The 24336-nt window shown below is 50.9% G+C and overlaps 1 protein-coding gene across 7 annotated transcripts in view; it reads right to left on the bottom strand.

Annotated features, from left to right (window-relative positions):
- The window catches only part of TNIP1 (TNFAIP3 interacting protein 1), a 50910-nt gene extending 27323 nt beyond the window's left edge, over positions 1-23587 (bottom strand). For 2 of the 7 annotated variants that reach the window (XM_055428820.2, XM_055428822.2), the window contains exons 1-3: positions 17572-17742; positions 1566-1737; positions 227-361 (exon numbers count right to left, since the gene is read on the bottom strand). In XM_055428820.2, coding sequence (XP_055284795.2) covers positions 227-361; positions 1566-1701 — 271 coding nt within the window. In that variant the 5' untranslated portion in view covers positions 1702-1737; positions 17572-17742. Of the gene's footprint in view, positions 1-226; positions 362-1565; positions 1738-17571; positions 17743-23468 lie in introns of those variants that run through there. The other 5 variants (XM_055428817.2, XM_055428821.2, XM_055428819.2 and 2 more) reach the window with 4 other exon arrangements.
- Between the last annotated feature and the right edge of the window lie 749 nt (positions 23588-24336).

Below are 24336 nucleotides of genomic sequence, written 5' to 3'. Positions count from 1 at the left end.
TTGTTGCAAGCCATTTCTAATGTCTGTCAGGGTCTCAGGACTGCTGAGTCACCAGCCATTTTTGGACAAGATTATTTTGAGGTCCTTTGTAGCCAGAACATGATTGTGAGGACAGCCTGCAGCCTAAGGATAAGGAGAGGTGGGTTTCTGACTCAGATGGGAGTCCTTGGTTAAGGGCCTAGAGAGTGAAGGTATGGGCAGAGGACCGCCTGGGCTCCCCTCGTACCCGCGAGCTCAGCCAGGTCATTGAAGGAAGCCAAAGAGGGAGACGGCGGTGGGAGTGGCTCACTGTCCTTGACCAGCTCCTCTGCCTTCTGCCGCAGCCTGGACGCTTCCATCTGGGACTCTTCCAAAAGTTCCCCTGGGGAGACAACGGGGGAAGGAGGAGCAAAATTACTCAGTTAAGCATGCTGATTCTCCCACCCCAACCCCCTAGGCCTGCTTCTGCCTCGGTTTGGTGCTCCAGGTCCTGGGCTTCGCTCCCTGCCTCACCTCGTGGGCTCAATGGGACACATATCACTCCAGCCCACGGCCAGAAACAGCCTGATAAGGAAGAGGCCCTGCAACCAGGGGGAAAGGAGCAGAGGGGAATCTGGAGCAAACTTCTGGCCTCCAGCACTTTCTTCCTGCCCCATTCCTGCCACACCCGACTGAGGACTCCACAAAGCCAGGTGGGCTCTTTCAGGCCCACCATCATGGTCCCAAGGGGGGCTACCCACAGCCTACAGCCTGCAGTCAGGGGCTCCTTGAAGAGAGGAGACCTTCCATAACATCAACCACCCACCACCCCTCTGGGCCTTGTTTGCCTTCTTGTATAAGTGGAGACAGGGAAACACCATCCCTCCTTTGCCAATCTGCCATTCCAAGGAGAGATCTGCCAAGCAGGGAGAAAGCATTTGGGAAATTGGGAGCTATACTCAACTCCCAAAGCCCAAGGCCAGAGAAGGGGGCAGTGAGGTGAAGGAAGAGCTTTAGGAATCTGGAGGAAAGGGTCCCCTCTGCATGGGGAAATCAGTGAACACCTCGCATGGAGGAAGAATCAGCATCTGAGCTGGGTGCTGACAGACGGGGGCCAGTCAGCCATGCGGAGGGAAGCGGGCTGGTCTTGGGCAGTGGCGACAGCTTGGGTGAGAGCCAGGAATCAAGGGGTCTCCTCCTGCCCTGCTTCAAGCCAAGCTGGACCCCCTGCTGTAACACTTGGGGACTGGACCCTGGTTGCCCTGGTGATGCCAGTTCTCCCCATTTTTGGTGCTTCTGGTAGATAGACTATTCATGGCTATTCTCCATGTCTGCCAGCTGGGCCTGCCAGCTCCCTCTCCGGCACCCCACGCCTCCTTCTCAGTCCCTCACGGTGTTCTGAGTCTGGTCATCAGGGTTCTGGGGTGCTGGGGACGCAGGGCTGGGAAGACTTCCACCTTGCTAGAGGAGTGCACAGAGACACAGCTGTAAGGCAGGAGCCGATGCTGGGCCGGGAGGGAGAGAGGGGACCTGGGCAGAAGCATGCGCCAATCAGCACTGCAGGCTGAGGGAGGAGCTCTGCAGGGAGAGGGCAGGGTCTGCTTTACCTAACATCTTTATCCCTTGCATTTTTTCCTTCAGTCGGGAATTCTCCTCCACTAGGCGCTCAAAAGCTGAGGACGCCTCTCCCAGAGGCACGCCGCCCCCAGGGTCGTAGATCCGGTATGGTCCTCTCCCTTCCATGAGGGTGGCTCAGCCCCTGCCGTGGTACCCGCCTGGCTGGAAGGACAACAGCAGTAGGTCAGGGGGCTGGCCGAGCCACGGAAGCATCCTAGACAATCAAAGCCCTGGAAGGCAGTCCTCAGAACCCAGAAGAGGACACAGCACCACAAGCTGGTCTGCCCATGGTACAGCAGGGCAGGACAGTCACTTCCTTTGAGCTAGACACTCTGCCTCTAGTCATGTGACCTAAGAACACCATCAGTTTCTTTTAGCAGCCTCACTGCACCGCCAGTTCATTTGGAACAGCAGTCAACTGTGAGGTGCAATGTGGAGTATAAGAAAAAGCATTGGCCTGGAAGTCAAAACACGTGAGCTTCATATCCTACTGATGGGGTCCAGAAGAAGCGGGACCCCGAATCATTGCATCCCCAGCGTCCAGCAGGGTATTAGCTCTGATGGGAATGCCCAGTAAACACTTATCGAATGAATAAATAGTCTAGCTATTAACTCACTGTGGGATCGTGGGCAGTCCCTTCCCCTCTCTGCAGAGGGGAAATGAAAGTCTTACACTAAATCAGTGATCTTTAAAGTGAAATGTTGTGCCCAAAGGGATAAGCAAGTCATCCAATCCGAAGTTCCACTTATATGTACACTAGCTTTTCTAAAAGAAAGAAGAAAAAGAAAAACCCCTGACTAATATTTAATATACGAATTGACACTGTTACCCTCCTCCTTCCAGTTCTAATGAACAGATGGATTTTCCATCAAAGCACCATCTGCTTGTGCAGCAGATGCATTACTCTGTTCGATTCCACTGGCTTTATTTCATCTGAAACCCCTCTGTAAAGTGATTTCAGGAATCCAACTTCTGTGACTTAGTAGAGAAGCTTCTTTCTTGCATTCATTCATTCAACAATTATTGATTGATTGAGCATCTGTTCTGTGCTGGATGCTAGTCTAGGTGCTAGGTAATTATCAGCAAACAAAATAAAAAAAAAAAATCCTTTTGGAGCTTACATAGTAGTGGTGGAAGAAGACAGACAATGAGAGATATGAGCACAGTATTAGGGGTAATGGAAATATCTACAGACAGAAATTAAGCAGAAAGTATGAAGTAGGGCCTTAATTTTAAATGAAGGTGTCAGGAAAGGGCTCACAGGGAAGGAGGGCTTGCCTTCAGGGCTCACCTGAAGGAGGTGAGGGAACTAGCCATGCAGATATCTGGGGGAATATCATTTCAGGCAGAGAGCACAGTAAGTGCAAAGGCCCTGAGGCTGAAAAACTGATTCAGCCTCCAGCCCTACAAAGAGCTTACCAACCACAGAAGAGCTCCAAAGGTTTCCACCACCAGGGGCTCCAGAAGGACTGGGAGCCCCAACACCTCCCTCCCAAGATCACCACCCCGAGGGCCAAAATGATTCCAGTCACAAGTCCTCAAAGATCCTTTGACCACCCACAAGTGTTTTGCTAAAGGAATACAAAAAAAAAAAAAAAAAAGACTAACAATAACAGCTCATTCATTAACCTACTTGCCAGGCACTGCATTAAATCCTTCGGCTGCACAGTTAAGCTGTACAATAGCCTGAAAATACATAGTATTATTCTCACTTTATAATGGAGGCTCAGTGAGGTTAGGAAACTCAGCCAGGATTACACAGCCAGCAAGTGAGGCAAGATGCAGATCCAGTTCCACGGAAGAAAGCTGAGTCGATCGCCTGCTGTTCTCACACAGCTCCCTCCAACAAGACTCAGGCCAGAGGGGAAACAGGCAAGTTCAAGCCTGTTAGCAGGATAACATGGAGCTATCTATCCAGTCACTCTCAGCTGTTTCCCTTGCCCTATAGCACAAGAGATAACAAGGATTTTGGTCACAGGGTCCCCATTACCCTGGGATGCCATGAGCCAGAAAGAAAAACAAAGTTCTGGTGAGTGAGACCCCCGTCCCCCAAAGACTGACAAGAGAAACACACACTTGCGAGCTACCCACACCCCACTGAGCCCCAGAGGCACAGGACAGCTGCCCACACACCCAACACAGAAGTCACCAGCTTACGGGGGACTCATTTTTAACTCAAAAGATCAACATTACACAGCAGAGCAGAGAAAGCGCTGAAGTGTTCACTGAATTAGAAGACAGTGTGGGTGACGCACGGGGCACAGTGGCTGGCATGTAGCAAGGAGCTCCAAACGCTGGCAAATGCTGAGGGGGAGTGGGTCTTACCCCTGTGCGCCCCTTTCTCCTGTGTGCCTCTCCAGCAAGCCCTTACGCCCAGAATGGAATATGTATGACCGGGGTAGGTCTTTATGTATCTTGACTGAGAATCTCCTGGAGGCGGGAGCACGCTCTCCTCATCTGTGGTGCCAGCACAGGCCTGGCCCTTGGAGAGTGAGAGGTGACTGACAGCTGAATGGAGTCTGCAGATGGGGAGATCGAGACCTGAAAGGAACCCTAAGCACCTCTGGTGATAAGTGACAGCCGGTGTCTGGGTTCCTGCTCACCACTCCACACTCACCCTACATGGAACTCACAGTTGACAGTATGTGATAATTTGGGAATATTTTTACTCCACATCTGGCTTGCCCAATAGATTAGAAGTTCCAAGAGAGCAGGCGCCGTGTCCATCTGGTCTACCAAGGTATTGTCAGCGTGGTCCAGAACAGAGCCCCAGTAAATCTCTATTCAGAGCAGAGAGACAGAAAGGACCAGAGGAGCCCTTGATCCTACACCTGCCTCCTGAGAAGCCATGTGCAAACATCCTGAGAGCCTAACTGTGATCCACTGACCAGAGACACCGGGAGAGCCATACATTTCTAGAATTGAGCCTGGCACAGAGAAGCTCCCTCGGAGATGCCCAGATGTAACACCAAGCAAAAGCAGGATGCAGGACCCAGGAACTGAAATCCCACCTTCACATTCTCCAAAGCATGCATGCTCTCCCTCAGCACTGGGGAGCCTCCAGGGAAGGGGGCTCAGGGGAAGCAGCTGAGGGGCAGGCAGGCTATTCTCTCGACTCCAGCCTGGGTGGGCAGAGCTGGGGGCAGGGGGAGAGTACAGGCTGAGGGCAGAGGGAGCCCAGACCAAATAGCCTACTGTGAGAAAGTCCTCTCTGGAGACCAGAAGAGCTACCTAAAGGACGGCTTGGACTTCTGGAGGCAAGAAACACAAAGAAGGGAACAGGGAATTTCCACATCCCGCTGACCTCATGCTCAGATGGTCAGCGGCAGTTTCAGGATGACTTCCGGGCAGATGGGAACTCTCCTTCTGGTCTGTGTGGTTCTGAGATCTTTCCTAGAGAGGGGACTCATTCCCAGGATGACAGAGCTGGACAGGAATTTCCAAGGACAATGAGGCCAAGTCCATTACCAGGCGCCCCGAGGCTCCTGGGATGAGGGCCTGCGTCATCATCCTGTCTCCCATGCTGACGGTACATCTCCCTCCATCACAGGCCGTGGGATGGGTGTGGACAGGGGAAAGGAGGTGCTGACCCCACCCCCCAGCCTCGCGTGGGGCAGTACTGGAGCTCAGCGCCCAGGCATCCTGGGACATGAGCTCATCTGACCCTCACTCAGGGTGTGAGGGCAGCAGTCAGCCCCCGCAGCATGGAGACCAAGGTCACACACAACCTGAGGATGGAGCTGGAAGGGCCCCTCCTCTCTCCCCAGTCTGCCACTGGTCCATCTCCATTTCTGCTCCTGCACTCACTCACTGCACTGCAGAGCCCCCTCTCCGGGTTCTTGCCAAGTCCAGCATGGACTCTGTGTCCACCTGGGCCTGGGTCTAGCAGCTACAGCTCAGGTGACCCACCAGCAGGAGACACCAACCCACCATGCAAAAACAGAAACAGCTGGGGGTGAAGACACAGGCAGCTCAGACCTTCTTCCAAAACAAGATCCTGGTTTAAGGTTGGGGGAGGTCCCCACAGCCCACCCTGAAAAACCTGGGGGGCACCCACTGGAACCAGAAAGGCCTGGTTTGGGGGCAGAAAAGGGCCCAGACAGATGGCAGGTCAGGCAGTGACCACAGAGTGTGGAGATGGAGATGATGCTATTGAAACTGAAGGAGCCAGCAGAGAAGGAGGAGACAGCGGCTGTGGGGATGGAGGTAGGGTGGGTGGGGGTGGGAGGGTGGGGATGGGGAGGAAGGGAAGGAGTCGGGGGGTGGGCGGTGAGGAGAGGGGTGGGGGCATGGGCCCAAATCTCAACCTGCACCCCAGATGAAGGTTGAAAAAGGCTAGATTCAAAATGAAGTTTTCATTCCAGCTTCTGCACTGAGACACTTCAGCCCATCAGAGGCTGTCTTTCAATTAACTGTGTGCTGATGCCAGGAGTAGGGGCTCCCAGGGTCCCCAAATGATATGAATTTGCTTAGTTGGTAACATTTGCAAAATCGCTACAATTTCTCAAGCGTGTTTTTCCACTGGATTGTCACAAGAGCCGTGGGAAGGAGGCAGGGCTGACATCTGTTCGACAGGTGAGGAAACTAAGGCCCACTTGGGAACTTAGCCTGATCTAATGCCACTGGGCACTGGCTGCATCCTGAGGCCAGCCAGACCCTGCAGCTCTGGGGGAAGTGAAGTTCTTGCTAGACCAAGGAGGACAGCCTGAGTAGATCCCTGGCACTGGGAACTGGGAGGACACAGCAGCCACCAGCAACCTCCCCAGGTAACAGCAGGGACTGCCAGGGATGCTGGTGGGTGGGGGTGACAGTGTGGCAAAGGGAAGGGTCTTCAGAAAGAAGGCAAGGACAGAAAGTCGGAAGTCCTGGCATCTACTCTACTGCACACTCTGACAGCCATGGGTGAGCTGTCAATTCTGTGTACCTCAACTCCCTCATAGGCAGAGAGAGAGGAGCCTGGACCAGAGAGAAACTGGGTGATGTCTTCACGCTGGCCTAAGGATCCATGGAGACCCAAACTTTGGGAGCCAGCCACAAGGCAAGAAAGAGGAGGGGACCCAGCACACACACACAAGATAGTACAGCCCTGGATCAGGAAGAAAAGGTCCCAACAGGGCAGGATCAGAGACGGAAGCAGATGGGGCACGCAGGGTACAACAAAGAAGGGGAGCCCCAGAGCACGCTGAGACCCTGAGGAGGAACCCCTCGCACACGCTGCCCGGGGCCTTGCCCTGGTCCCAGCTTTGCCCACCCCTGCAGGCTGGGTGACACTGACCAGCCCCTCGCCTTTTCTGAGCCTCATCTGCAAAACAGAAAAAATAACAGAAGCCGTGGATGTCTGATTAAAGAAACTAAGTGAAACAATATGTGTGCAATTGGAAGGGAGTTCTCACTTATTTCCTGATTATTTGATTTATTGAATAAAGAAATGTATTCATTTCGTAATAAGATTTCCTAAATGATAATAATTATAATACCTCACGAAGTACTTGTCACTTAGTAGGTTCTTACTGAAAGGCTGAGGCAGCCCCTAACTGCCCAGCTGACGGGTTGCAGCATCCACTTAGTTCTTGTGAATTACTGCAAGCAGGAACTCTGCGACAACACCACAGCTGGTGAAACTGAAGCTAGGAGAAGCCCTTGGACCCAGGCCACGCTCACGAAAGATCAGGAATCATCTGAGCCTCAATTTCCTCAACAGTAAATGAGAATATCCTGCAAGTCCCCCAAGGGCTGACGGGAAGTGAGGCATTATGAAACATCTTGCAAACTAAAACAAAAATCTTCCCACTTCCACACTTCACGATGACCTCCAGACCACTCCACCCATTTCACAATCAGGGAAACTGTGGCTCCAGGTCCATCCATCAAAGAGCGGGCAGAGTCCTCTTGATGACTGTCAGCAGAGACACTGCACCTACTTTAGACGGTGTGTACCCAGGCAGCCCACCCCGGCATCTCACTAGTGAGAAGCCAAGGGTTTAATCAGTCTTTCCAAACAATTCAGTAAGAAAGAGGCTACAGGCATGGAGTATAATATGAGGAATGGGCGGGGCTCAGGAATCATAGGGTCTAGTGGAGGTTGTAGTTGCTAAGTCATGTCTGACTCTTTGTGAACCCATGGACTATAGCCCGCCAGGCTCCTCTGTCCATGGGATTTCCCAGGCAAGAATACTGGAGTGGGTTGTCATTTCCTCCTCCAAGGGATCTTCCCGACCCAGGGATCAAACCCACGTCTCCTGCATTGGCAGGCAGATTCTTTACCACTGACCCACCAGGGAAGCCCTCTAGTCTAGATACACCATGGTAAACATCTTCCATCACCTGGCCTCAGTTTTCTAAAAGGAGGGGTTGTTGACAATAGCAATCATACAATATAAGGGGGCAGACTAGACAATTTTTAAGGCCTCTTCTAGTTCTAACATTCCAGAACTTGCAATATATTGCCATCCGTTTCTAAAATCTTCCGATCTTGAAAAGGCTACTCTCCCCAGCTCAGAAGCTTCCCAGGTGATTCTGTGGTACAGAATCCACCTGTCAATGCAGGAGATGCAGGAGACAGGGATTCGATCCCTGGAGTAGGAAACGGCAACCCATTTCAGTATCCTTGCCTGGAAAGTCCCATGGACAGAGGAGCCTGACGGGTTACAGTTCATGGGGTTGCAAAGAGAAGGGCATAACTGAGCACGCACACACACGCACCCCAGCTCCCATCCCTCCCAATGCCCAAGGGGATGTCCTGCCTCACGAACCCTCCTGCAGCACTCTTGGGGGGGTGTCGCCTTCCCAAGAGCAGTCGGAAACCCCCAGATGATGTCTGCAGCCCTTCCCCGGGTCCTGCCCTCCTCCCTGGTCTGCATCCAGGCTCCAGGTCAGCCTGAGTGCCATGTCTCTCAAGCACAGCTGGCATCTCCCATGTCCTTCCTCCTCCCTGCCATCCACTGACTCACCCACAGAGCCCCACTGTGGCAACTACCAGCCTAGGCACAGTGGGGAGGACTGGGCCACTAGTTGGCTGAAAACTCTGCATAAGAGGACCAAGGAGCATCTAACTAAAGCTGGGATAGGCCCTGACAGCTCTGTGCTCCCACATGCCAGGCACTGGGCTGCATCATTACGCACAGTATTCCCTCCTTTTCTTCTTACCACACAGAGATGAACATTCTTATCCCTATTTTCCAGCAAGGACACCAATCCTCTTGGCTGGATGGCATCATCTCTTTTTCAGATGAGGAGACAGACTTAGATAAGTCACTTGCCTGAGGAAACACAGCTGGTTAGTGGCAGAACAACGAATCCAGCCTCATTCTATCAGACTCCAACACCAGTGCCCTTTCCACTGGCCTGCACTGACAGAGAGGCACAGGGCTGCAGTTCAGGGGGAGGACGCCAGTCTTGTTGTCCCACTGCCTGGAACATGCCCCAGGTTCCCAGCCACTGCCTCTATGTGTCACTAACTTTGCATGAGGTCAGGTGTCAGTCTGCCCTTGACTGCCAGCAGTCACCAGGGCTTAGAGTCTCAGATTCAGACCCATGCTTATCCAGTCCCCAGGAGAGCCAGGGGACTCTGGTTGACCATCTTTAGTGACCCAGACCAACTTCCTCCCCAAGGAGCACCCCCAGGCAGCAGCACTAACTGCAGTGAAGCTTCTCCCAGTTCTGCTTCCACTGCCCCTGCTCTGCCCTCTGGGGTCCCTGAGAATACGGAACAAGATGCCCCTCTTCTCCGTCTCAGCCCTGAGCAGATTTGGAACCTGCAACACTGTAGAAGCAGACTAGCCCTTGTTCCCTGCCCTGTTCTCCTCAGGGACAGGCTTCCGGACCCCACCCCACCCAGCCTCCTCCACTCCCACCCTATCTGTAGCCGACCTTGAAAATGGGCAACACTCCAGATGTGGCTTGCCTGACCAAACAGAGGAAGTTTCACCTCCACTCTTTTAGGTATTATGTTTCTACTGATGTAGCTGTGTAGACATTTGTTTTTCTTATATCTGGGTCACCCAGGGTAAAGAATGTCCTTTCTCAATTATATCAACAATCAGGCTTGGTAGAGCAACTATACTTTAATAAAAATTAATTTTAAAAAATCAGTTTTATACGGCTGAGATGAAAGTTATCTTGTAAAAAAGTATGCTTGAGGAAGTTTCAATTATTTAAAGGGCCAGAGGTAACTCATTCAGTAACCACCTATTTAAGAAGCTAGAAATCTCTGTAACACTGGACACAGACACGGTTTGTAATAGCAAAAGTGTCCTGAATGTTTGTCGAGAGGGGACTAGTCTAATAAACTGTGGTGCATTCATTCAATGGAATAGTACACAGACATCAAAAAGAATGGGCAGACTGCTTTGCAACGACAGAAAGCTGCCCATAAAATACTGTTAAGGAAAAAAGCAAGGTACTGATGTATAATAAGATATTATTTATCCTGTTACACACATTCATATACACAACTGTGTGTGTGAGTGTGTGTGTATGTGTGTTAGTGTTAATTGCTCAGTCATGTCCGACTCTTTGCAAACCCATGGACTATAGCCTGCCAGGCTCCTCTGTCTATGGGATTTCCCAGGCAAGAATAATGGAGTGAGTAGCTATTCCCTTCTCCGGGGATCTTCCTGACCCAGGGATCAAAACCAGGTCTCCTGCATTGCATCCAGAGAGCTTCACCATTTGTGCCACCAAGGGAAGCCCTGTATGTGTGCATAAACATATACATATACTATAAAATCTTACATATGCATAAGAAAAGGTCTGGAAAGATACACACCAAACCGCTGCTAGTAGTCAGCTCTAGAGAAGGACTTGGGCTAGGGGACTGGAATCAAAGGAAACCTTTATTTTAAAACTAAGATTTTTTAACTCTTTACAAGGGAAATCTAGCCTGTTCTATTTTTAAAATTGATTTTGAAAAACAGGCAGAAGAGAAGGAGAAAAAAAGACAATTTTCATTTTCTCCTTTATACCTTTAGCTTCCCTTGAGTTTTCGGAGTTTTTTTTCTGCAATGAGCACATGTTATTTTGTAACTCTTTTAAAGGGAGAGTTGACTTTGTTTTTAAATTGCTTGACAAAGTCAGAACAATAAAGAAGGGCTATTGTTCTGGCACCAAATGAGGCTGGCTGGCGGAGGGCAAGGGATGAGAGCCTCCTTATTATGAATCTGCTTCCTGTGCACAGACAGGCTATAGGGACTAGTTCACAAATCAGGAGGGACTTCATCACCTGAACCAAATAACTCATTCATTAGCAAAATCAATATTTCTATGGTCTTTCTCAATTCTAACAGTCTGTGATGTATATTGTTTCATGATAAATAATTTACATATATGCAGGAAATTCCTGTCCTCTCATTTCATTCTGGGAAATATTTGACCAAAGTGAAATTAATAGAGAAAAAATGTAGATGACTAGTTATCATATAAAGACTTAATAAAGCAGCTAAGAGAATGTTTAAAAAAAAAAAAAAATCAAGAGGGAAAGTCCAGGGTCAAGTTTTCTAGTCAAGGAATTTGGCAGATGGAGAGTTGGCAACTGTAGATTGTTTCAACCTGGAACCTTCCAGAAAGGTTCTAGCTTCAGGAAGGTCAAGGCTGGGTCTGAGGCGACAAAGGTGGGAAGAAAAGCACAGACCGTGGTGTGAGAACAAAGGTGAAGCTTCCTGTCCACTACCCATGGGGCCTTATACCTGCTTTGCAGGAGAGGAAGCCAAGTCCAAACAGGTGCAGAGCTGGGCTCAAGGTGGCCCAGTTCCCAAGGACCAAGCAGAATGCCCCCCACTTGATCATCAGTCCCCAGCCTGTACTCACCACTGCCAACAGCCCCCCTAAGAAGGGCTGAGGAGGCAGCCCAAGCAACTCCAGCCGGCCAGCCTTCGCCTCCTCACAGCTCCTGGGATCCACTGGTGAGCCTACTCCGTGCCTGGAAGCCTGGCTTCCCCGCCCACCCACCCCCAACCCAGCAGCTGGCACTGTTGACCCAGGAGGAGCCCCCTCGCCTATCAGCTATAGGGGCAAAGGGCACTAGACCAACCCTGGGCCTAAAGGGAAGGGAGACTCAACTGTCCTCCTGTGTACTTGTGCCCCAAATGCCCACAGCTGGTTCCAACAAAGGCCTTCTCCAGCCCTGTAACTCCTTTCTCCATGGGGAAAGATGACAACTTTTGAGAATTCCCCTCATACCAAATATGGTGAAAAGAGGGTTTCTGTGAAACCACGGTTCAGCTCCTGGTTCCGCTCCCTCAGCAAGTGACCCTGAGCAGACCTCACTTTCCTGGTCTCCTATCCCCAAGGAAATGCTGTGAGGACCAACTAGGAGCCACAGAACTCCCTGTAGACCTTGAAGTGCTAACCCAACAGGAGCCATAATGGCTAGGAAGAGAATAGCTTCAAGGGACTACAAACCAGATAAAAGCCACAGATGTCCTGTTTTACCAGTGAAGACTGGAAATAAGCTAATTAAAAAGAAAATGAATAAAGACATCAAGGCCACTTCATACCGGCAAATGTTAATACTATGCTGTTTAGTCACTAAGTCGTGTCCGACTCTTTGTGACCCCATGGACTCTAGTCTTCCAGGCTCCTCTGTCCATGAGACTTTTCAGGCAAGAATGCTGGAGAGGGTTGCCATTTCCTTCTCCTGGGTATCTGCACGACCCAGGGATCAAATCCACCTCTCCTGTTTGACAGGCAAATTCTTTACCACTGAGCCACTAGGGAAGCCCCTATTAATACTATACAGTTGTGAAAAACAAATAGGCCAGAGCTAGAGATCCAAACCGGAGAAAGCAATGGAAACCCACTCCAGTACTCTTGCCTGGAAAATGCCACGGACAGAGGAGCCTGGTAGGCTGCAGTCCATGGGGTCGCAAAGAGTCAGATACGACTGAGCGACTTCACTTTAACTTTTCACTATCATGCACTGGAGAAGGAAATGGCAACCCACTCCAGTATTCTTGCCTGGAGAATCCCAGGGACGCGGAGCCTGGTGGGCTGCCGTCTATGGGGTCTCACAGAGAAGGACACGACTGAAGCGACTTAGCAGCAGCAGCAGCAGAGATCCAAACAGGGATGAATCTCTCAAACATAATAACAAGCAAAACAAGCAAGCTTCAGAAGAACACAGTTGGAAACATTTAAGTAACATCTTAAAACATATAAAACAATATTTCATATTGTTTAGGGATGTATATATTTATAATATCCATAAAACTATAGAGAAATACAAGAGAATAAACTCTAAATTTAGAACCCTTGTTACTTCTGGAAGAGTAGGAAAGGAGATGATCGTGGAGAAATTTCAACTGAACAGAAAATATGTAATTTCTTAAGCTGAATGGTGGCTCTCCCAACATGTCTGCATGTTACCCTCTGTGTCTAAAGATTCCCTGGCATTTTCTAAAAGTCAGTACTGCCATCCTCAGACTCCTGTTCCTCTTCCCAGAGACTGGGATCAGGGTTGGGGTGGGAGACTGTATCCCAGAGGCGGAAGTGGGGCTGTGGCAAGACCAGGGTTCCTCAGACCACAGAGATGAAACTGACCAGGATCATGGTCTGCCAGCCAGCCGAGAGTGGTGTAAGCCTCCTCCACTGTGGGTGGAGACCAAACCAAGGGCCCCTGACTCATGGGACACCCCCACGCCCGCCCTAAAAATACCAGCTCTGACCGCTGAGTAGGACGCCTTGGTGACATGACTCCCATAGCATCCCCAGCCCTTCCCCACTGTTCCCACTGCCCCCCCACACACCCCTGCCTGGGCCACCGGCCTGTCCACCAGCAGGTGCTCAAGGACACAAGGAACAGCCTCAGGGTGAGGTCCCTGGGGAGACAAGAGTTCAGCCCTGCCTAGGGACAGCCCTTGGACAAAGAGCCACTGCTCCTCAGCCCAGTCATGCGTTCCTATCAGAAGAGTGACTGACTGTCCCGGGCTGGTCACAGGGAGGGGGGCGCAGATAAAACTTCCTGCCAGTGGCCAGGCCGTGGTGGCTGTACCTTCCTTCTGGCAATGCTTCACGGAGCTGCTGACACTCTCCAAAGAGGGGTAGGATAAAGGAGGGGCAGGCAGGGGGGCAGCAGCAAGAAGCCTGGAGGTGGAGCACAGAAAGGCCTGGCCCAGCAGGAGAACTCAGAAACCGCTGGGGCCAGAGAAGGCTACCGTTTTCTGGAAGAGCCGGCCCTGAGACACCTGTCAGTGCAATTCCCTCGTTCTCCAGCTGGGACACCAAAGCTGGCCAAGGGAGGGAGATTCGCCCAAGGCTGCAGGGGACAGTGGAGACAGAGAGGCGAGGAAACCCGGACCCTCTGTTGGCCAGCTGTCCACTCTTTTTACCATACCTCCTACTGTTTTCCCTCTCCCTTCCTTCCTCCCCTCCCTCCAAGGGGTCAAGTGAGCCACGAGCAGAGGGGAAACAAGGGGACAAGAGAGGTGGGCCCACTGCAGTGAGCCGCCTGTAACAGCACTGGAAAGGGTCGCCCACAGAGCGCTCCCTGATGCTGTGGTGGGGTCCTGGGGAGGCTGGCTCACCACCTGTGGGGTGCTGGGTGCTGTTGAGGAAATTTGGGCCAGATGTTCTCTGTGGCCCTCCCACGTATATACTTCTACTGTTCCAAACAGGGATGGAAGGACGTCTGAGATACCACAAAGGACGATCCATCCAGAGAGGACACAGCATGGTCCAAAGCGGGCAGAGAATGAAGGGCAAGTTATGCTGAAGCCTGGAACATCTGACCTTCCTCATCATCTCCTCCTGGAATCCCTTCAACACCCTCAAGATCAGCATCGTTAATAAGACTGAATGATGTTCAGCAGCCGGCAGCGACGGGTCACTTACACAGCACCAGCCCCATGCCAGCCCTGCGCTGAGTGCTTGACAGGCACTGTCTCATTCACGTGCACCCCTCTGGAGGCAGCACTTACGTCACAGACTTTTACAGATGAGGAAGCAGGCACAGCCCCCGTCCAGGTGTGCTAACTCTAAATCAGGCACGCCACACCACGGGTTCTCAAAGAGCAGCTGGTCTGGTGGCCCCAGCACCGCTGGTGGCAGCTGAGCCGCTCTGGGGACGCAGCCCTGCAGTCTGTCTAACAAGCCACCCAGGGGATTCTGGTGCATGCTCAGGTTTACCAACCAGCTGCTCTGATCACTTCCCAGTGCTGCCGACGGAGCAGGGAAAAACTGACACTTCTCTGGCTGGCAGTCAAGACTTCAGGGTTTTTCCTAGCCCAGCTGGTCAGCTCCCCCAACCCAGGAGAGGCTTATCCCAAATCCTCTGCCCAGTTTCCTAAGTTCCAGAAGGAGCTCAGGCCTAGCTCTGTACCTCATCATCTTGGTTGGGCCTGGCCTTGAAGTCACTTCCCTACAGAAGCCCCCTGACCACCTGGCACCCCCAAAATTGCATCACACCCCACTCAGACTCAGTGCCAGGCAACTGCTGGCACACTATGCCTTCCAGCTAGCACTCAGGGCACACTTCTGCCCAGTCTACAACATGTTCCTGGAGGACAGAGAACCATGAGCTCCATGCCACTCCACACAGCACCACGCCAGAGGGATGTCAGGACCTGTCTGCTGACTATCAGAAGGAAAACATAATGTCTTGGGAAGCAACTTCTGGCTCTCACCCCAACTCTGCCACTAATTCTCTGGGACAAGGGCCTTCCCATCTCTAGGTCTCAATTTTCTTATCTGTGAAATGCAGCATTATTCTAGTTTCTTCTACTCTACTCATCCTTTGAACAAACCCGGCAGTCTTACCCCAGACACTCTTAGCTAGTAACAGGAATGCACATGTGAAGACTAAAGAGGTCGTTGCTCTCATCCTTTCACTCCAGGAAAAGAGAAAGACAACAAACAAGCAAACGCTAAAAATTACTGTTTCCCAGACATACAGTGTCTCTACACACACTTTCTCATTTGTAAATAAGCACGGTCATTTCAAGGCATGATGCATGTATTAAAAATATATATAATAGTAATATGACAGAAAGTGAAAAAATGAGTTACTTTGCATAGAAAGGTCAGGGAAGGCCCCTCTGAGGAGATGACATTTGAGCTGAGACTTGACAGATAAGGAAGAACCAGCATGCAAAGAGCTGGGGAAAGGTGTTCCAGGCAGAAGCAACAATATCCACAAAGGTCTCCAGCAAGAATAAACTTGCCATGTTGAACGTGGGGGAAAAGCAGGCTGCTGTGGTTAAATCACAGTGAGTGTGAGAGTAAAACAGTACCCAGAGAGGGAGGCCAATAGCCAACCTCTTACAATTCAGAGGTGTTCAAATCAGGTCAGCCAACCCAACCCAGGACATCCGGGCCCAAGTCACAGGCAGGACTGGGGGCTAAGGGTATGAGTCAGACCCCATGGCTTCCTGGGGCCCCAAAGGCCCTGGTGTGGGAATAGGGGCAGGCAGCAACCCTCAGCCATGGCATAGGAGTGCCATGCCATACCCACGGATGCCCATGGGTGGGGGAAAACAGATTCACCTAAGTATGCAGAACACAGGACACTCGGGGCTGCTGTCTCCAGGGGGACATGATCAGGAGCTTCCGTGAAGTGCCAGGCCCTGATCACATTATTTTTCCAGGACACAGCCAGGATAGTGGAAAGGAAATAGTGCTCAGGGTTCAAGGCTTACTAGTCTCGGGCAAGTCTTAACCTTCCATTTCCTCATCTGAAAATTGAGGCTACTAATAGTGACTCTCTCCTAGGGTTGTTGAAAGTTTAAAAGAGATAGTAAACATAAAGCACTGTGCCTGGCACACAGTAAGTGCTGATAAATGTAAGCTGTTACTATTACCATTATTGGTTTTTCACTACTTCAGCTCTCTCTGCTGTTAAACAAGGATATTAATACATCATAGGATTGCTATGAGCCCGTGCTAGTAAATATTCCAGCCTCCTAATGCAGTATCCATTGTCAGGAATGAAAAAAAAAAAAAGAGTCCTCTTTCCGGATCTCTCATCAGGTGCTGAATTCCCCTCTACCATACCACATTGTTTGGAAAATGAGTAAGAGCTGATTAAATTACATTTTGACAATACTGTGAAATAAAAATGATGCATTAGGAATCCACAGATTTCTCTGCACTGTCATTCTGTAAGGGGGTGGGGATAAACATTGCTGATTCTTCTGCATCACCCACAAAAGTCCCCCCCCAACCAGAACAGTCTCACCCAGTCGCACAAAATTCCCACCCACAAAATGCCCATTCAATTAATGAATGTATAATACAATCACTTTCATGTACACACAACCTCGTACTCTCCTGCAGATAAATATTCTACAGAGGAAAATTCACACATGTAGAAACTCCACACCCAAAATCCCTCCCCCAAACTCACTACAGCTGCCCTGCAAATGCACCCAAATGTTGCCTCCAACAGAGGGCAAAATATTTTCAACAGAAACAGTAAGTACTGAATGAAATCTGTAACCAAACGCTAGAGTTCAAATCCTAATTGTGCAACTCTCTAACTGTATGACCCCAATCTCCAAATGCCTCAGTTTCCTAAACTGTAAAATACGGATAATAATAATCAAATTCATTTTGAGGGTGACAGTGACAAATGAGTTTAACACATGTAACGAATTCATATCAGCACTTGGAAAGCGCCCAATAAGCTATTTTCCTCTTCATTACGTGTGCACACTGCTTCCAAAACTGGTCTCCCATACTGTAAACAGATCCACGCCCGCACATACACACACACACCCCCACCCCGCTGGCCTTGCACACCGACTGCACGCTGGTCCCAGACGCGCTCGCCCACTCAGTGCGCACGCGCGCCCACCACCCTCCGCGCGGGTCAGGGATTCCCCACTCAGCCGGACCTCCGCACCCTCGGAGGCGCCGCGTGCCTCGAGGCTAGCCCTTGAGCCAAGAAGCCAGGCCACCAGGCCGGGCCTGACCTCCCCGCGCCACGCCCGGTCACTGACGAGACTCGGAACGGCCCAGGCACGGGTTCCCTTCCGTTCCATCCCCGCTCCGCCCAGCCGGCTTACCTGAGGGTGGGGGCCCTGACAGACAGCGCCCCGTTCTCCGCGTCCAGTCCCGAGTCCAGGGACAGAGCAGAGGCCCGCGCCAGGCTCTGGCCTCACAGCACTCAGCAGGATCCCAGCTCGGGGCTGGGGGACCCGGCCAGGGACTAGGAAGTGCCGGGGGCCGGGCCGCCCCACCCCTGGGAAAGTCCCCGGCGATTGACAGGCCGCTTGCCCAATCACGCGGCGCCGTCTGGGCTGGCCCGCAGCCGCCGGGGTGGGACGCCCCGAAGTAAACAGCCGCCACCGAAGGTCGAGGGGCCGGAGAGTCTGTAGATTGGCCGCGAGAGTCCCGGCCCGCAGGCCGGCCCCTAGGTAGCGTCCGGGCTATCCCTCGCGGCACTCCCAGCTGCGGAAACTCCGGGCGCCAGAAAGGGGCCACCCCGAAAGCCGGAATTTCAGAGCAGAGACGAGCCGCAGAGACCACCCACCCCTTCCTTGGGCCGAGGGGCACGGGGACCGGAGCTCTGGGAGGGGATTTGCCGAAAGACAGTGAGCATTTGTAGCTAGAGCGCCGGGTCCTAGAATTCGGTCCAGGGCGGTCCCAAGACTTCTTACAGAGCTCACGGAAATTCTGACCTGAAAGTACCCTTAAAGAATCTTATTGTCACAGTTGACGTTTTTTGCGCCCTTACTGCTCCAGACTTGGTAAGCTTTATTTAATTTGCTCAGCCACCCTAGTGAAATGGTTTTCTACCCCAGCCCCCACTTTTATTTTTAACCATAAATTAAGATACAAGGGACAGGGAGCTTAGAAGACCTCAGTAAGTGGCTGAACCAAAATTCAAATCCAAGTGGGCAAATCCGGAGCCCACCTCCTACCGTCTACCTATACCTGGGTCAGATCATGCAAACAGGTTGTGAGAGTCCCCAGACCTGGCAGGAGCAGTAACATGGTGGAGGTTGGGAACACTTGTTTTTTTAAGCCCATCATTTTATTTAAAAGAGGGTAAATTTTAATTTCAAAAAGTGGAAGGGCCTGGACTTCCCTGGCAGTCCAATGGTTAAGACTCAGAGCTTCCATTGCAGGGGGCACAGGTTCCATCCTGGTAGGGGAATTGAAATCTCACACACTGATTGGCCAAACAAAATTTTTTTTAAGTAAAATTAAATTTTTTTAAAAAGTGTAAAGGCCTTGTAATAAAGAATAGCTTGGATAAAGAACAGCTTTATAACAGGAATAAAGAACAGCTCTTTAAATTGAGATAATATAGCTTTATGAAAAACTTATTCTAAAAGATTCATTTCACTGAAACTATGGAAAATTTAGTGATTGACAGGCCCTCATCCTCGGAAAGGATCTGGGGATCTATTCCATACAGGCCCTCATTTTACAGGAAAGCTCTGTAAATTAACTGTGACTATACGTGAAAACACACACACACACTCTTACCCAAGCACTCTCAGGCTTTGTGACATCCTATGATGCTTTTAGTTACTTCAAAGGGGTTATCAAATTCTCCAAACAATATTAATTCTAGTTCATCTTAATTGCGAAAATAAACTGAAGAGAGGGAGGGAGAGAGGGACGTGAACATCAAACAAAGCACCATTGAGTGAAACCAATTCGGAAGGGTACTGGGAGATTACAATCTTGGACTGATTCATACTGTAGCTCTCAGGTATCCCCTCACCCATTAGGGTCCCCCAGTCTAGTTTTTGTTCTGCTCTTGTCTGTAATTCCCAATTTGCCTTTTCCTAGAATGCCCAACCCAAGTCTTCTCATGAACACTGAAATTTAAAAAATGAAGAGTCTCCAATTATTTGCGTCTTGTTTCCAAACTACTTCAGTTGATTTTCTAAATGTCTGACAGAGAATCAGGTGAATTGTTTCATTCCGCAAAGTGCAGGATGACTCCTAGAGGTAGGCTTGTTAGACAGTGCTCTGAAATGGCATAAAAAGGTCACACAGTCATCTTTCTGCCCAATTCCCTACTTTTGGATAATTTTTCTTAACTTTTGCAATGTGTGAGAAGAGTCATCTCTTCAAAGTGATGACTGCACTCACCTCTTTCGCCCTTTCCAGCCTGTTTGACTTTCAAACATTCCACCATGTTAAAGGCCATAGGAATATTGATCACAATCCCCTATTTGGCAGGTCAGTAAACTGAGTCTTCAATGTAATAAAAGCAGGGGTCCCAAATCTTCAGAATCTAATGCCTAATGATCTGAGGTGGAGCTGATGTAATAATAATAGAAATAAATGTAACACTCTTGAATCATCCCAAAACCATCCCTTCCACCCCAGTCCATGGAAAAACTGTTTTCCACGAATCCCGTTCTTGGTGCCAAAGAGGTTGGGGACTGATGTAGTAAGGATTTACTTAAGGCCACACACATTGAGTGATATAACGAGGGTTGGAACCCAGGACCTTGGCTCCAAGTCATATATACTCTTTCCACTGCATTATGTGTCCTAATTTTTCTTACTTTCTTACAGAAACTCAACACATCATGATGATCACAGGCTATGGACCTAACTAATGGGCTTCTAACCACTCAAACACTGATTTCCTGGGAGCCCTCTCTAAGCCTCTGTTCCTCTCTAAAAAGTAGAGATATGATTACCTACCCCTTAGGTGATCAGGATAAATGAGATCATGTAAGTCAAGCCCAGAGCATGGCACACAGTAGGCATTCACGAAAAGATAGTGGTTTATAGATGTGAATTACATGCATTGAGTAGAACTTTAGTGTTAAACCCAGGAAAGCAGCCTTCCTAGGTTCCATCCCACTATCCACAAACTCTATGGGACCCTCAACTCTGGGGGCTCGTCGGGGTGGGAGACAGGCCCCCTAGATTGGCACCCTCTGCTCCCTCCAGACCTGAAAGGAACTTGCCAAACTGGGAAGCTGAGTCTGACACTGAGAACCGAGTGACTCAGGCCACTGGGAACCTCTTGCTCTTCCAGAGTGAAGACAGGCACCTACGCAAAGCTCCACCTGGGATGAGAATCAAAAGACCTGTGTGTGGTTTCATTTTCTTTTGTTTTAAGGCATGCAGTGACCCAGTCTCCTTTCTACCACCAGCCCCTTTCTATCACCCCCACCAAGGCTGCTCCAAAGTCACACCTAAATCCACATTTGAGAGAAATAATATACATACCAAAAACTATCCCCGTGAAGCTCTAAATCAAGTGCCTAAAGAGGAGTGAGGGCTGTGTATTAAAGACATGAGGAGGTAACATCAGTGGAATATTTGCTGTGTGCTAGGTCTGCACTTTCACATAATGTATCTCCCAACCAGCCTCTGAGGTCAGAACCATTATAACCCCCACTTCACAGATGAAACTGGGGCTCTGGGGTGTTAGGTGGCTTCCACTGCCGCAAGTCACTGGAACATGAAGATCCTGGCTCTTAAACTCTTAACACTCTTGAGCGTTAGGCTGTAGAGTCTTGCCAGCTTGCAGGGCACAGAACTCAACATGCCAGTCCTTAAAGGGTCCTGAGAAAGGGCCCTTTTCTATAGGGATGAAACCACTGCCATGTGCTAGCATGGGCCAGGGACTTGTCAGAAGTCTTACAGCAAGTTAAGTCTCCTGCTGCCAGAGCAACGCTATTTCCACACCTCAGTGATGGGAACAGAGCTTCTAAAGCAAACAGCACCTGCCTCACTCCTGCAGGTTAATTAGTGAGTCAGAGCCTTGGATAGGACTGATGAGCAACCAATGAACTAAGAAAAGATCAGTCCTGGGTCCAGGTACCTCCTTAGATTCAGTCCCACGTCTCCATAGCCTGGGGGCAATCTCAGGAATGGAAAACCCTGTGATAGATTCTAGGTGCTTTTTGGTGTTGGGTGTGTGCGTATGAGAGGGAGATTTCAGTGATAAGTGAGAAATGCATGTCAAGCACATAGTGTCAGCTGTAGTCATACAAGCTGATTGTATTTGGGAGTAAAGACTAAATCAGTGAGCAGTGTCTATGGCCCCTGCTTCCCACCCTCAGCCTGAAAAGGTGTTTTTAATTCTATTTATTTCCCAAATAACCACATGAGAGGATGGATACGATGGTGCTAAGAAAGCCATCAACTTTTCACATACATCCAGCACTTTAAGATGAGTTAAACCATTTCATAGTCACAGTTTGCCACACTTTCAAGAGGCATGTCATGCAAGGGTGACAAGGTGGGTGCTGGAGTCAGACAGACCTGGCACTTACACCTCGTGAGGACTCTCCGCCAGGGTCCTCATCAATAACAGGAAGGTTAGAACAGTGCACAGAGTAGAAAGAATGGAATACCACAGAGCCTGACATCAGTGAGAGGTGACAGTGATAACCATGACCCGGTCCACAGGGAGGGCAGGCATCGTTCCTCTCCTTCCAGTGAGGACCTCAGAGCCCAGAGCTGTGGAGGAACTTGCTGTAGACCACACAGAAGTTTCTCGGAAACATCACGCCTTAGAAGGCATTTCTCCTGACTGTTCCTCCAGTGTCTTTCCTATTTTTCTTTTTTATTTTTCGTTCCAACTGTTTCCACTGCATCCCTGGGCCTGCCTTTTACTCTATGTTTTCTGGGCACTGCTGGAGGAGAGGCAAGGGCAAAGTGACACTGGGGGGAATTCCCAGCTGTGGCCTGTAGCAGACGTGGCCAAGCCAGGCCCCTCCCACAGTTCCGAGGAGCCCCAGGCCTCCCTTCCTCCAGCCCCTCTCCCTCTGGCCTCCTGTATCTGGAGCTCAGAATGTCAAGTGCATCTGGGTTTGGAGCCAAGCTTGCCCCTTGTTGTCCTCCTGGAAGTGGAAAAAGGTCAGCCAGACTCCTCCCAGCCCCTGAAGGAAGCAGACCCAAGGGAACCAGAGCATTTCCTAATCCTGGGAAGCCCTGACAGGGCCCTGAGAACAATCCTCCCTCAGCCTCACCCCAAGGCCTCTGCTATGCACCCTCTTCTGGGCCACTCCCACTTCTCCCTTAATTCTTCTCCAGCCCAGAAGCCACTGTGACTGACTTGGCCTCCACTCCTTGCCCCTCCTAGCCAGGGACTTCCCTGGGCTGGGCCTCTGACCGGCTCTGGAAAATCTGGACTGTTTGTGATCAAAGAGGAGGCCGCATCGCCGCTGTCTGCCAGCCGTCACCCACTCCTAGTGCCTTGGGCTCTCTCTGTTACTAGCTCAACCATAGAAAAGGCCAGCTGGCCCTGGAGGAGAGCAGGTGGGGGAGCCCTCTGCAGGCCCTTTTGGAGGGCACCAGCCTTCCACCGTGTTCCCAAGGGAGGCAGGGCAGACTCCCACTTGGTCTCTTCCTGTCTAGCTTTAGATCACTGAAGTGCCTCACACACGCCCACATACCCTCAAAAACTCACCGACACACAATCATATAATGACCCAGACACTCAGAGACACACTCACACAAATACATAAATATGCTCACACGGTCATCCACATAAGCATCTTGGGAGATCTGACACACGCTCACGAACATAGACACACATTCTCACCCCTGCTCGCGCACGCGCACACACACACACACGCGACACCTGCCTTCATACTTATGAACCTGCTCCCTTCTCTTGGGAAAAGGATAAGACTAAAGCAGATCTTTCTTTTCCTTCCCTTTGGAAAAACTGCTGGCGACTAGAGAGAAAATGACTGGCTGAGAAGGCAAGGAGAGGAGGGCAGGAAGAGGAAATGAGAAACGGAGGGAGAGAGGCTCGGAGAGAATGAGGGCAGGCCAGGAGGCAGAGGTGCAGAGCCCAGGCCCTGGGGGGTGGGCGAGGGAGCTGGGTCAGGGCAGCCGCAGACACTAGCTGGCAGGAAAACCGGAGGCCAGTGGCTTGTGGCCCAGAGCCAGAGGGTCTGGTGGCCCCACAGTCGTGTGCGGTGAACCTTGGCCCGTCCTGGCTTCCCACCCTGGGCAGGTCACTCACCTGGGGAAGGGCAGGAGAAGATGACGGGGTCTGTGCAGCAGGGGCTGCCTCCTGAGAAGGAGCCTCGGCTCACTGTGCTTCTGCCCGAAGAAGAGCTGGGCCGGGCTGACTTTTAGGCAGGAGGGGAATTCCCCGAGATGGAGGCGCAGGCAGCCCCACAGACTCAGCTGAGGCCCCATCCCGCCCCCTGGCAGAGCACAGGGCCCTTCTTTGTCAGTTCCCCAGCTGTCACTTCCCAGACTGGCTGTCACTTGCTGTGAATTCCAGGGTGGGGAGGGGGCTCCGGGGGAGCGCCGGAAGACTCATGATTCTGTGGCTGGGCCAGGAACAGGCACGGGGGCAGAGGCCACCGGGCCGGCCCACCCTGCCCCACCCCTGGGTTCTCCCAAGGACCTCGGTCTCTTCCTTTGCCTAAAATGGGGGATTCCAGTGCCCAGGGTCCTGAGGAAATCACCAGACACCCAGCCCACATCCTCCTACTCACCCCCCACCTCCCATCATCCCACCTGTTTCCACTTAGTTTCTGTGACTTCTCCACAGGGAAGGGAGAAGCCCACTCCTCCCCTCTGGGCCGGATCTCACTGGGATGCTAAGTGGGGCCTCAGAGATCTACCCAGTGATGAGCAGGCCGGCTCTGCCCTCAGTCCTGAGACTCACTTCCCCATCCTGAGCCTCAGTAACCCCCTGCTGCAAAACGGGATAATGAGTCCTGCTTTGCAGCCTCCTCCGATGGTAATTAAAATAAGAGTTTATAGACATTCTTTGTAAACTGTTAACTACTTTACAAACACCACCCTTATGGCAGAAAGCAAAGAACTAAAGAGCCCCTTGATGAAAGAGGAGAGTGAAAAAGTTGGCTTAAAACTCA

This window comes from Moschus berezovskii, chromosome 8 (genome assembly GCF_049115385.1).
Source record: "Moschus berezovskii isolate FMDL1 chromosome 8, NW_MosBer_1.0, whole genome shotgun sequence".
NCBI lineage: Eukaryota > Metazoa > Chordata > Mammalia > Artiodactyla > Moschidae > Moschus > Moschus berezovskii.
The sequence above is the reverse complement of the archived record's forward strand: the minus strand, read 5'-3'. Positions and strand labels throughout refer to the sequence as shown.